Source organism: Pelodiscus sinensis, chromosome Z (assembly GCF_052426305.1).
Source record: "Pelodiscus sinensis isolate ZL-2025 chromosome Z, ASM5242630v1, whole genome shotgun sequence".
Classification (NCBI taxonomy): Eukaryota; Metazoa; Chordata; order Testudines; family Trionychidae; genus Pelodiscus; species Pelodiscus sinensis.
Window position 1 is genome coordinate 34,360,658 of NC_143085.1, and position 13,231 is coordinate 34,373,888.

At 47.3% G+C, this 13,231-nt stretch overlaps 1 protein-coding gene across 5 annotated transcripts in view; it reads right to left on the reverse strand.

Moving 5' to 3' along the window:
* Positions 1–8,610: 8,610 nt before the first annotated feature.
* The window catches only part of CORO1C (coronin 1C), a 99,302-nt gene continuing 94,681 nt past the window's right edge, over positions 8,611–13,231 (reverse strand). For all 5 annotated transcript variants that reach the window (XM_006112594.5, XM_006112595.5, XM_075898777.2 and 2 more), the window contains exons 10-11: positions 12,946–13,191; positions 8,611–11,364 (exon numbers count right to left, since the gene is read on the reverse strand). In XM_006112594.5, coding sequence (XP_006112656.5) covers positions 11,245–11,364; positions 12,946–13,191 — 366 coding nt within the window. In that variant the 3' untranslated portion in view covers positions 8,611–11,244. The remainder of the gene's footprint in view (positions 11,365–12,945; positions 13,192–13,231) is intronic.

Consider the following 13,231-nt stretch of genomic DNA (forward strand, 5'->3'; position numbering starts at 1 on the left):
GCTCCGCCTGTGACTACAACTGCTGGTACTCTCCAGCAGTAGCATTTGGCTTCTGTCCCTTGGCTCCCTGCTGGACTCTGCCTGTGCTGGGGCCAAACTCCCAGTTTAACGGTGAGGCCAGACCGCCCACGGCCAAGTGGGTAACACCCCCAAGTCTTCCACAGGAACATTTGTGCTCAGTTCATATTCACGAAAACTTTACTCCCCGCTCCCCAAACACACACATGGAGCCAGAAGGGAGCATTTGGCAGGTGCCTTGGAACCTCAACAGCCTGGAGAATAACTGGGAGGGTGGGAGCTTAAGCCAAGGCATGTGTGCTGGCTGCAGAGCGGGGCTGTGGGACACGGATGCTCTGTGCTCCAACCAGGCAGGGTGGTTTCGTCCTTCCTCTAATGTGAAGCCAGCGTGTCTCTGCAGCACTCCACTGGGAGAGGAGCTTTGCTGTGTCAAGAGGAGGAAAAGGACTTCTTGTAACCTCCCCCTGCCCCATCCCATTGTAGCAGGTCCTTGGCTGCTGGCCAGAACAGTGGGGGTTGGTAAGGACACGTCCTGTCCCTTCTCTGCTCACCTCTCATGTTGGTCCTTGATCTCACAAGTCTGAGGCTGGACTTGGGCAGCAGGTATAAGAGGCAGGGGAAGGCTTTGCCTTCCCCAAGGGCCAGGCATGGCCCTGCCCACACTCAGCCCCCAGGTCTAAGGAGTCGTACTGAAGCAGATGGTGTCGTGGGAGCAGAATGTTGCTTCCCCCTGTGCTTCAGCTGTGCTGTGGCTGGGGCCATGGGAGCAGTGCATCCTTGCAATGGTCTGGGCCCAGGGAGGCTGGGGCTGCGCTGTCTGGTGCTCTAGGGTTTGTGCATGGCTGCGCTGCCCAGTGCTCGGAAGGGGAACGGACGTTAACCTGGGGCAAGGCAGCCAGAATGAGTCAAGAGTGCAGGGTAGCAGCCACAGTGCATGCCTTGCTGCAGTGGGCACCATTGGGTGGGGCTATGCACGGAAAGGCCAGGGGGTAGGGGATCACTGACCCAGCTGTTCACTCACTGCCCAGAAGGCTGGAGCAACACAGCCAGCCAGCCCCAGGCTGAAGGAGGAACTGAAATACAGGTGTGTTTGGAGAATGCAGCTACAATGATGCCTCACCAGACCCGCTCTGTGCACGGCCTGCTCAGTTACCGTGGGCACAAACCAAAGGAGGATTTTCCAGGACTTGGAGGAAGGCTGAGGCTGGGAACAAGCTTAAGGAGCATTGCTGAGATCATACCAGCAGGAACGCCTTGGACAAGTCCCTTTCCCTCTTTCTTCACCGTCTGTAACCTGAGGCTATAAATTCCCTGCACAGGGACCGTGTGTACACTGCACAATGGGGCTGTCTGGTGTCTCAGCAGGAAAAAACCAGGAAAGGACGCAATCCCGGAGAGCTGCCTTTGCCTGGTTGGGGGGACCTAGCCTGTGAAAATAGCAACCTTCACCCTCAGCAGCTGGGACTTGCAGGAAGGAAGGAGCTAAGAATCTCAGTAGGTTTGGAGGAGACACCAAAAATGATGTCAGTAGCTGGGCACATGGAATTCCCGCCACAGGGCAGATAGCACTGACCGTAGGACTGTTTAGTGGGGCCTCTCTTCAGAATATATTAAACTGGTTTGCATTCTAACTGCACATCTGGCACGTACCACCCCACGGCAGTTGAAAGGGGTAGGCCACTTGAGTGTCACTTTCTGCACTACACACCCCACCTTGCTATTGGGGTGACCAGATGTCTTGATTCCACGGGACAGTCCCGCTATTCAGGGTTGTCGTATACAAAGTGCCTATTACCCCTCCTCATCACAATTTTTCACACTTGCTGTCTAGACATCCACGTTGCCCTCTTGGGAAGGCTGGATGGGTGTTAGTGATATTGTGGGGTCTTCAGGGAGGGGCTATGCCCTACAGACAACCAGCCCAATGAATGTAGCTACTGTAGTGCAGTGGGAAGGTCAGATACGCTTGGACGTTGCTTTTGTCACATCCGAGGCAGGCACAGTGGAGAAGAGCGGCAGCAGTTTGCTGCATGGAAAAGGCTCTCTGGCATTGACTGGTAAAGGCCAGGTCTACACTGGACCCAGCAGGTGGGCTTAAGGCAGGCAAGTCAAACTGGCATTCGGAGGGCCACATGCGGCCTGCTCATGGCTGGCCAGGCTGCCTTACGCATGTGCTCACGGCTGGCTGGGTGCTCTGCGCTGGGCGCTCCAGCAGGCACTCACAGCTGGTCACTGTGCTGACACCACCCAGCGCATCAGGCGGCAACGTCGATTCTGGGACCCAGGTATTAGGTTGTGCAAGGGCTTCTTGCACAAGAAGCTTGAAATGTAGACCTAGCCCTAGTGATGTGCAGCTGCCCCTGCCCCCCCCCCATTCTTCTCCCCCTCTGCCCAGCAGGAGAATCCCCCTGCCTTCCAAGCTCCTGCCAGCTAGTGGATACACACATTATTATTATGCACTATTAAGTGCATATGAAAATATGGATGTGCAGAATGTGTCAGCTTGCCTTACTCCTCACAAAAGAGGAGCACTGGACACCAGCAGGGGCACCCTCTGAATTAAATTTAACGTGTCTAAACTAGACTTGCTAAATCAAACTCCAGAAGATCGATTGTGGCAGCGGCGATCTCTCCATGTAGTGAAGACAAGCCCAAAAAGTCTACTTAACCAAAGCACAAAAGCAGATGCAAACAGCAAATGGGCAAGAACAAAACATGAGGACAGGTCCTACCTGGTGGCCATGCTTCTCCAGAAACAAACCCATCTTTGGGATATGGTTCCAAAGCAATACACTGAGCAGGTAGGGAAATTTTAGCTCTTGCTGTCCCATGAAGTGCCCACTTTCCAAAATTCCTTCTGAGGCAAATCAAGACATTTCACATTTAATTAAACCATTGCACATAGGACAGAACCAGAAAGACTAAGGCACAAAATGAGAGACACCTAATATGGAACATAAAAAGCAATTAGAAGAGGTTTAAATACATTAGGAGCATGACAAAGACCTAGGAGAAGGTAGGTCCTCTTCTTTACAGGGAAGGAGAGCTAATCACTGATGACACCACTGAGATGCTTACTGTCTATTTTGCTTTGACCAGAGGGAGCCCACAGGGTCTGAGTCTGGAACTATTCAATTGTTTTTAAATGAGTTGGCTAATAAAGTGAAGTGCATGTTTATAAAACTTGCAGATGACACCAAGCTGGGAGGAGTTGCAAGCATTTTGAAGGACAGAATAGGAATTCAAAATGATCTTGACAAACTGCAGAAATGATCTGAAATCAACAAGATGAAATTTAATGAAGGCAAGTGCAAAGAAGGAAAAAATCAGTCGCACAACTACAAACTAGGGAATATTCGGGTGGGTGGGTGTTCTGCTGAAAAGAGCCTGAAGGAGATACTGGTTTGCAAATGGAATTGTAACGTGATGCAGCGGTGGAACAGGCAGATGTCATTCTGAGGTGCATGGACAGGAATGCTGTATGTTAGACATGTAACTATTCCATTCTTCTTGGCTCTGGTGGGTTGGCAGTACCACACCTAATTCTAAGCCCCAGACTTCAGGAAAAACATGGACAAACTGGAGAGCACTCTCAGGAGAGCAACAAAAATGATGAAAGGTTTAGAAAGCCTGCCCTGGGCTGGTTTAGTCTTGAAGAAAGTAGACGGAGGAGGGACCTGAGAACACTCTTCAATTATGTTAAAGGCTTTTAAAAGAGGATGGGGATCTACTGTGCTCCATGTCCTCTGAAGGTAGGATTTCATGTGAAATGAGAGATTTAGGTTAGATATTAGGAAAAAGGCTGCCATGGCATTTCAAAGTGGTAGCGCCTCATGGAGCCCTTAATGGGCTCTGTGTAGCGCTGCCGCTTTGAAGTACTCCTCCCCCCCCCTTTGCTGCCTCTATCTGATAGATGCAGAAAAGGAGGCGGGGGGGGGGGGAACAACTAGTCGACTTGACTATCCGATAAGCTTTTGCTTATCGGATAGTCAACTAGGCCTTAACATCCTTAGTCTACAGTAGACCTGGAAGGCTGGTGTAAGGTACGCAATTCCTGCTATGTAAAATACATAGCTGTAGTAGTTGGCTTACCTTAAGCTGAGCTTGGGCTGTTTTCACAGAGGGAGGCTTCCCTTACTCCTCGTTACTGTCAAGTCAGGCTGCCCTCAGCCTTCGATTTATGGGTCTATGCTAGACCCACTAAATCGAACACCAGAACATCAATCTCCACCGCAGCAAATGAAGATGTGCTCTGAGACTAGCTAGCTAAATTCTGGACCATGCTTCCAGGAGAGGTTGTGGAGTTGCTGTCAATGGAAGTGTTTAAGAACAGGCTGAACAAGCTCGTCAGGACCGGTCTAGATTTCTGTGATCTTGCCGAGGGACTGGATGTGACTTCAAGGTCATTTCCAGCCCTACATGCCTATGAATTTAGTTCTTCCTGAGTGGCCTCTCCACATGCCAATTTTCTTACAATAACTCTGCCTTTCTACCACCTCTCCCCCTTGTCTAGCTCAACACCCTCTGCCGGCATTCTCAGAGCTTCCATGCCGGAGACTTCGCCTACATCTTTCACGTGGATATTAAGTGCCCCATGTGACACAGTCTGTGTCACAGTCTGAAATGGAACCCAGGAGTCTGGACGCTTAGCTCCCTATTTTAAACCAGCAAACCAAAACAGCAGGATGCAGCCTGCTCTGGCACTTAGCCGGGAACAGATTTCCCGTTGGTTTCTAAATTCCTTACATCCACCCAGAATGTGCTTAGTGTGAAACTTGAGACTGCCAGATATGGCACAGCTGTGCAGAGGCCAAGCTCCTGGGGAACAGCTGCCCCCATGAAAGAGGGCACGCATCTGCTTTAGAGTATTTGGGGTTCTGCACAGAGGAGGAGCAAGTCTCCAGGTTAACAAAGCGCCATATGTCTCTGGTGCTTTGTTCTCTGACCCAGAAGGGACACCAGCCTTTAGGAGCCAGCAGCAACACAAGGCTAACTCAGGGTATCAGAATGCAGGAAGTGCTCGAAGACACAGTTGTGAAATGCATTGCTGAAACTTACTGTAAATTCCACAGCCCTCAGAGAACAAAGCCAGCAGTGAGGGCCAGTGTGCTTGCTAAATGGCAGCTGCATCGTGAAAATACACAATCGGCTCCCAGTTGTAGGCTTTTCCTTTCAGCCTAGCTTTTCATAGCTGACAAGGGGACTCAGCCTCACCACTTCCAAACCCAGCCTTGAACTTTCATATTGCCTGGTTTCTCTTCTTCCTGTGATAAACTTCAACACAGATTTAAATTGGGAAATGGGTAGTTGACAGCACAGCACATCCTGGCGCTATGTAACAAAAAAACAGCGTAGGCTGATTCTGTTCTGCTTTCTCCTCACACACATTAACCTTCCGCCTTTGGAAGACCTCACCAATCCACCTCAGCCAGCAGTAAGTATTACGGTGGGACTGTGTACATGGAACACTCCATGCTGCTTACTCCAGTGAAGGGGTCGTCACATCCAAAGTGAACTCTGCTTTCCCTCCCAGCCTCTTCCCCTCCTGCACACAAAGAGGAGGAAAAGGGGGGAAATCACAGTGGGCTGGCTACTCCCACTCTCATTCCTGGCACATTCGGTATTTATAACGGTCTGTTCAGAGGAGTCATACTGATCATATAATTTAACCGTTCAAGTCACACCTGTGATAGGCAAAGTCCATCTGCCCATCATGGCAGTTGTACTATCCCTATCACCACCGAATTTGAGCAGCTTCACTGTAAGCGCTTCACTGTAATATGCAACCCACACCTGAAACATACCAGATCCACAGGAGTGCTCCTGGGACCCATGGAGAGTTAGGAATGTTCAAATGGGTTAAAATAATTGTGTGACCACTGAAAATTTCAGCTTTTCCATACATGGAGCAGGTAGCTGCCCAGGAGCCAGTGCACGTGGGGAGATGGCTTTTAAGCTGTCTCTCCATGCTCACTGGGAACCTGCATGTAACGGTGAACATTAACCAGTGTGCCCAGGCTCCAGGGTTAACGGAGTACACGGTTACACTCCCTAGAAAGTTTCCTAAAGACCCATGCTTCCAAAATAGGTTTTGCTACAAGTGAACTTTGCTCAGTGGCGATGAATAGTCAGAAGAGAACGGAGGCACTGCACTTCAGCAGGGCCCAGGGACAGGAGAGCTAAGCCCATCGGCATAGATTCTGTTCCTGTTAAAGGAGAGCCGTTTCTTCCATCTCTCGGCACAGTAAGTCTTATAAATCGTTCCAAGGCATCAGTGGAGCTCTGCAGAGTGACACGGGGAAAGACACAACTGTAGCATGCAACGAATGGTCCTGCAGCACCTTAGAGACTAACACATGGCGTCATGAGCTTCCATGGGCACAGCACACTTCTTCAGATGAATGGAGAAGTAGTAGCATTCAGGTTTCAATGGATCCCACCCTCTCATGCAACCCGGTTTCCCCTTTCAGTAGGGAACTGCCACATGGAAAAACTGAAATTTGCAGCTGAACCTTGAGGAAGATGACAGCTGAGCTAAGTGAAATTGCCTGGTTGGGTGTGTGTGTGAGGGGGAGGGGGGAATGCCAGGCCCACTGGCACAAATGGAGAAACTTTGCCAACTTTGACTGGATACTAAAATCTCAGCTGGAGCAGGGAGACTGACAGAGCTTTCCCCAGCACAGCTGGCAGAATGCTGAGGAGCAGCACAGGGGTACCTCCCCAAGAGTGGGAAGGAAGGAGCTGAGTGTCACTTGACCACATAGGACTCTGACATGTGGCTGTATAACTTAAATCCACCTATTTGTAAAGCCTGTAAAACAGTATTCACTAGTGAAATTACAGAATCAATCACCTTTGATTTGTCTCCAGCCAGTTTTGAGGCATGAAAGGGACTGGTAAGAAGTTAGAAGAGTTTAGAACAAACAGCCTCTTGCCCCAAGTCCTCCAAGCTGGGCAGCTTCTCAATAGCTGCAGATGGTAAGATGCCCCCTGCAGGAAATCACACAGCAGAGTGGCCAGGCTCTGCAGATTCTCTGCCTGGCCATCACACTGCAAATGGAGGCACTGAGCCAAGTCAGGCACAAAGAAATTGAAGGAAGACCGACTCCATGAGGGAAGAATTTTACATGTCGTCTTATTCCCAGAGTAACTGCTAGCAAGGAGCAGCACAATTGTTTTAATTTTCCTTTGATAAAGTATCGAAAGGCGCTGGTGTAGTGGCAGCCTAGAAAGCACGACACTGCTGACAAAATGTGCACAGTGTAAGAACGCCAATGTGTCTCTACTGTAGTGTCTTCTCTGGAAAGCCAGGGGAGTGTGCCTGGGCTGTACGCTGTCAGGGGGTGCACTTGCAGACTGTGTGGTACACACATTAGTTTTCTACTAGGAACTGGATTGGGAAACAAGCCATTTCACAAAAGCCTCTAAGCAGCTGTGGGACGGGTACAGTTTTCCGTCTCTGCTGCTCTGGTTTGGATTCAAGCTGGAGGGGCACAACTCCAAGCTCCATTATTTGCTCTTCAGCCACCTCCATACAGAAGATACAGGAAAGCAAGGCACCTTGAGCAGTTTCCATTCGGCAAAGCTGGAAGTTGGTGAGAAACGAAAGGCCTTTGCAGCCTGCTCAGAAAAAAGGAAAGTTTGAAGTGACTGAAAAGTCAGCAAAAAGTCCATGAGTTCTGAGCTGGTTTCCATGCATGTCAAACTAAGGAAAGGGAATGATTCTCTGATAAATGGCAGCAAAGAAAATTTCCAAATATGGCTAAGTCCCATTGCAGGTCAACAGAACTTAAGTGCCTGTGTCACTTTGAAAGATGGAACTCAGACATTTTTGAAAGATTCACCCTATTTTGTGTGGCTAGATCACAGGCGTGGAACCTTTTTCCTATAAGGGGCTACTGACCCACATTAAAACAGTCATAAGCCCCACACAACCCTGGGGGGAGCACTGAGAGAGCAGAAATGAGGGTTTCAAAGTGTGGAAAGGGGCTAGGGAAGCGGTTGGAATATGGGGTCGGGGAGAAAGTTAGGGTGCAGGAGAGGATTTCAACATTGGGGCAAGGGATTCAAGATGCGGGCTCTGGGCAGGCAGCACTTATCGGAAATGGCTCCTGGGCAGTGGTGCAAAGGCAGCTGGCCTGCCAGCCCTGGCCCAGCACTGCTCCCAGAAGTGGCTGCTAGCTATGTCCAGTGCCTAGGCAGAGGGGCCAGGTGGCTGGATGGGGCCAGGTTCCTGGCCAATGGATGCTGCTGACCCATGCTGGGGGCAGGGGCTGCACACAGAGCTTCCCGGATCTCACTTGCACCTAGGGCTCACAGAGACATAATGGGGCTTCCAGCCTACAGCGTGTAGATTTGCCATGAGCCAGATGGAAATGTGGTAAGCTGGATACAGCCCATGGGCTGGAGGCTCCCACTGCAGGTCTAGACTGCGTATGTTGTGCTAATATAGGAAAATCTTAACCCTTGGTCAGAAATTAAACAGTGGCTGCTACCTACCTGCTCAGGTTGCTGACCCTGGTTCTAACTGAATTGAGCAGCGCAGATCACAACAGCAACAAGGTATCCAAGAAAAACAACAGACAATGGAACTTTGTAATCAATGATTTTATCTTTGAAAATGGAAGCAAATATATGCACAGAATACTATGGCCGCTCTATAAGAGCGCATTTCTCAAATACTTCGCTGGTTCTCTTCTGGGATACCACGGCTAAAAAAGCTTCAGGCACTGACTCCGTTTGAGCCTGGCTAGGCATCATCAGTTCATTTAAATAAAATACAGGCTATAAACTAAGAAACCAAGGAGGGCTTTTTTTCCCCACTCCCATCCCCTTAAACCAGCACTCTTCCTTATACCAGTGTTGGTTGGGCAGTTAAATCTCAAACTTCATTCCCTCAGATTAGAACAAAGACCCCCAGCATACAAACGAAGCCACGCATACAGACTAGCAAGGAGATCACTACAACGGAGAGAATTGGGTTTTGGTTTTCTAAAATCCACATCACCTCATTGGCCATAGACCGCAGTACAAAAAACACCAAACATTCAAATAACCCAGAACTGTCCAGGGTGTAAATTCAATTTTCAACACACAAGCCAGGAACATTTGTTCATCACCTTAAATATTCCAGAGCTTGTTTTATGACACTTTTATCCTGTGACACTGTACGCATTTTCTGTCCTCTCTCATCAAACTGTTGTCCAACACCTGCTAAAAGTTTCCTTAACTGTCCCAATGGTACAACTTCACATTACGTCACAAACACTTACACCTTCCAGAACAAGAGACTCCTTTATCATAAGTCTGGAACATGCAAATACAAGAAAATGGAAAACTTGAGAAATTCGAACTAAACTACTGGCAGAGAAGCTCAGCACTCACTCCTTATCCCCAATGGAGGAATGCAAACTTAGGGTTCAAAGGCAGCCTCTTGCCTGGCACTTCCCCAGTTAATTGGGGAGCAGGCCTCGTGTGTGTGTATGTCTGACAAATGTATGCACATGCACATATATATTAAAGCTGCAGCAAGGTGATTCAAGGATCAAACCTTTGGTGGAAAAGAATATTTCAGGCATATCAGCTGGTTCACTGCTCTGGCCCACAGACAGGGTTTTATCTACACTTGTGTTTACTCAGACCCTTCCTGGTGCCAAGACAAGTTGTCCAGGCCTGGGTAGGGCTCAACCCAAGTTCAAAGCTGTCTAGCACCCTTTGCCTCTGCAGGTGCTGAATCTGCTCATGACTGCAGGTAAACCCTTTGCAAGCCTGATCTGGAGCCCATCTGGGAAGCTGCCTTCATCACGAAACTCCTTTCCCTTTCATAATACAGACCTCCAGAATAAACAGACATGAATTTTGCTGAGGCAGTCACTGGACACTCAGAACTCCACTCCCGAAGCAGGAGGGTGGCTTTGGATTAACATGCACTTGCAGAGTCTTTCATCTGAGGATCTCAAAGGCTTTGGACAGAGGGAGACTGAGGGGTACTGGAAGGGTTTTATTTCTGGAGACCCGCCACTGTAAAGTTTATTTAACTGCATTTAATGCTGCTCTGAAAGCTATATTGGAGTTAGAACATCTCCACTTCAAAAATGGGGGCAGAAATAGTTTAAGTTCACAAATTTAAGAGCAAAGGAGCCTTCTCTCGCAGCATTTAATGCTGACACAAATTTATAGTATGCAAATAATTGGAATGGACACAATGAAAAACTTGGCTACATGCTCATGTCCCACTGGCTTGCAAATCAGAATTCTGGGCATTCATCTTAGTTATTTCACTGTACACTCTTATACCTTCTGTTAGCTGATAAGCAAAATGAACATCTGTTGTGTAAAAAATATATTTAAAACAAAATGCCTATTCTGACAAGACTAGAACAATCCAAAGCACAAGATGACTGAATGAGGGAAGCATGACACTGGTGAAAGAGCTCAGTTTTTAGAATGTAGAAGGGGAGAATAGTTATGTGGTGTCATCAATCACTTCACTCACAACCATGTTTGTAGGTAGGTGCAGAAGGTGACTGAGAAACTGTTAAAAAGGCAGTAAACTCACATGGGTTTATGGGAGGGTCTCTACAACAGCCTTGTCCGCACTGCAAATGGAACTGATTGGATTGCTCAAAGATGGAGATTTATACAAAACAGTTTCATTTTGTTCTCTACACAGTATAAACCCCCCCCCCACACACACACCCAATCTCCACACACACACACACACACACACACACACACACACACACACACACACACACCTTTAGATTTAAAAAGCAAATACTGCAAAGTGCCAAATAAGAAAAATAGGCAACTTTTTTTTGGAAACTTTAAAAAAAAAAAAAAAAGGCTAAGAACAATGTGGTGTTGGCCCCTAATTCTACAAAAGGATATTTGGACACAACACTGAAAGTCAGAAGAGTTTTTTTTCAAAAACTCATAACATCTGGAAACAAATGGTAAAAGTAGCACTTATTCTTTTGACTGAATTTTGATTAAGTCATGTAACACATTAAAACATCAGAAAAATCTTTCTCTAAAAAGCTTGGCTTTTAATCATTGGCTTTCACTGAAGTTAATTTAGGAGAATAATAAAGGTCTTATTGGAATGCTGCACTCTGTTGCTTGACAAACTTCTGAAATGGAATGTCTTCTTGAATGGCAGTGCCTCCCCCAGCCCTCCCGCAGCCCCGCTCCCGCTTAACAGCTTAAGTTCTGCTCCCTTGGTTCTCAAACAGCAATCTTTGCCATCTGCTGTTCTAACTTGGAAATGCGCTCATCTTGATTGGAGATGGTGTCTTTTATAGATTTAAGCTCTTTCAAGATCTCATCCAATTTGGCTTCGTTTTGCTGGAACCAAATAAAAAACAAAATCAGAATTCATTAAGAACTGGCCAGAAGGAAAAACTCTGCATACTGAAGTTGGAGGTGTCCAAAGCAAATGCGTTCCAGGACACAAGGGATTTTTACAGATAAGCCACCTGGGATGGCTGGGAATCATGTGCCTGAGTGCTAAAATTAAGATTTTGACATGGGGCAACATACTAACGGTAAAGCTCTTTACACAGTTACCAGCAGTATTTCTAATGGGGTTAGTGTAAATGTAAAGGGTACACTGGGCCAGAGTTTGCTTTTTAGTGGTGTTTATATTCCCCTTTATTAACTGCCCATCAGTTCAGTCTGAATCTGCTCTTATAACAAACAATGTCAGAGCATCTGTCTGCCAGTAAAGCCAGACCACACGGTATTTCACACTAGGTACGTTTGTGGCTAGTCAGCTAACCATTTAACCGAAAAGAGACTGCTTATTGGTGAATGGTCCCAGTTAACTGCAACGCCTCCCAATCTACCAGTCCAAGTTTTAAACGAAGAGCACGCAAGGGAGCTGCATTCCACCCCGTGCTGCTGCTTCTGTATCCTGCTGCTCCTGGGGGGAGTATTTTGGTAACGGTGTAACTGCGAAGAATTGTTGCAGCTACATGATTACTAAAATAAACTATTCCCAACATCCCTATTTCACACGTGCCTTCTCAGCAGCCCACTCTGCCTGGGGTTATTCTATCTGAATTTCTGTGTTTGGTTTTAGACAAAATGATGGCTCGTGAACTAGGATCCAAATTTCTTCTGTTAACTGGCTGCTTTCTTTGAATTACACAGGAAAGTTAAATTCATGTGGGAACAAGCCCCCAGTGTGGAAACAGGATGTTTGGGTTACAGCTACACTGTAGCCTTTTTCCAAAAAAGCTTATGCAAATTAAGTGCGGAGCAGAATATCGCCTCGCTTCATTTGCATAATGAATTAGCCGCTGCTTTTGCACAAGAGGCTTTTGCGCAAAAAGGAGCTGTGTAGATGGGTCCTTTTTATGCAAAATCCCCCTCTTGCACAAGAGCCATTCTTCCTGAAAAAAGGAGGAAGAATGGCTCTTATGCAAAAACGACCCTTAATTAATTATGCAAATGAAGCACAGTGATAGTCTATTTCGCACTTCATTTGCATAAGCTTTTCTGGAAGAAGGCTACAGTTTAGCTGTAGTTTTAGTGACACCAGTTAGTGTGATTCCAAACAGTGTCACCACCAAACAGCACAAAATCATACCTCCCAATGCAGCTCTTGGAGCAGGGGGGAACTGGGCTGAGGGGAATGTAAACCACCCCACATCTATGTGGGGCCAGATCACCAGGTCTAACACACACTTCTGCAAAAGTAAATGGTACTTCAATAACTACAAGTGATCTCAGATTTACCTCTTGTCTGGAAAACCACTTATCTTAGTAGCACCCAGATCCTAACTCCAGGCTAGTTAGGTAGGCTGTTACTATAAGGATGGACCTAGTGTAACTAGGGCATTTGTGTTTTTATTGATTCAGAGGGTAAAGCACCCCTGCCTGAGAATCCAGTGCCCCTTTTTGACAGTTTGAGACATTACTCACAATAATTGAGGTGTCTGCTGCTTTCTTTGGGATGTTAATGAGATCGCTTTTCTTGTTTGCTGCAAGCTTGTTGTCCAATATGTTCTTCTTGACAACCTTGAGATCCCTGTTTTTGCCTGGAATGTACCCATGTTTCAAAGAAATGAGAAGAGGATCCGCATTCTTCCCCTCAAACCATTCTTCAGCTTCCAGAGCTGCTTCAGGGCCAGCCGTATCAGGATATAGGTCATCTTGGAAAAGGTCAGACTAGAAGTCAGAAGGAATGAATCGATAACATGCTTTGGAC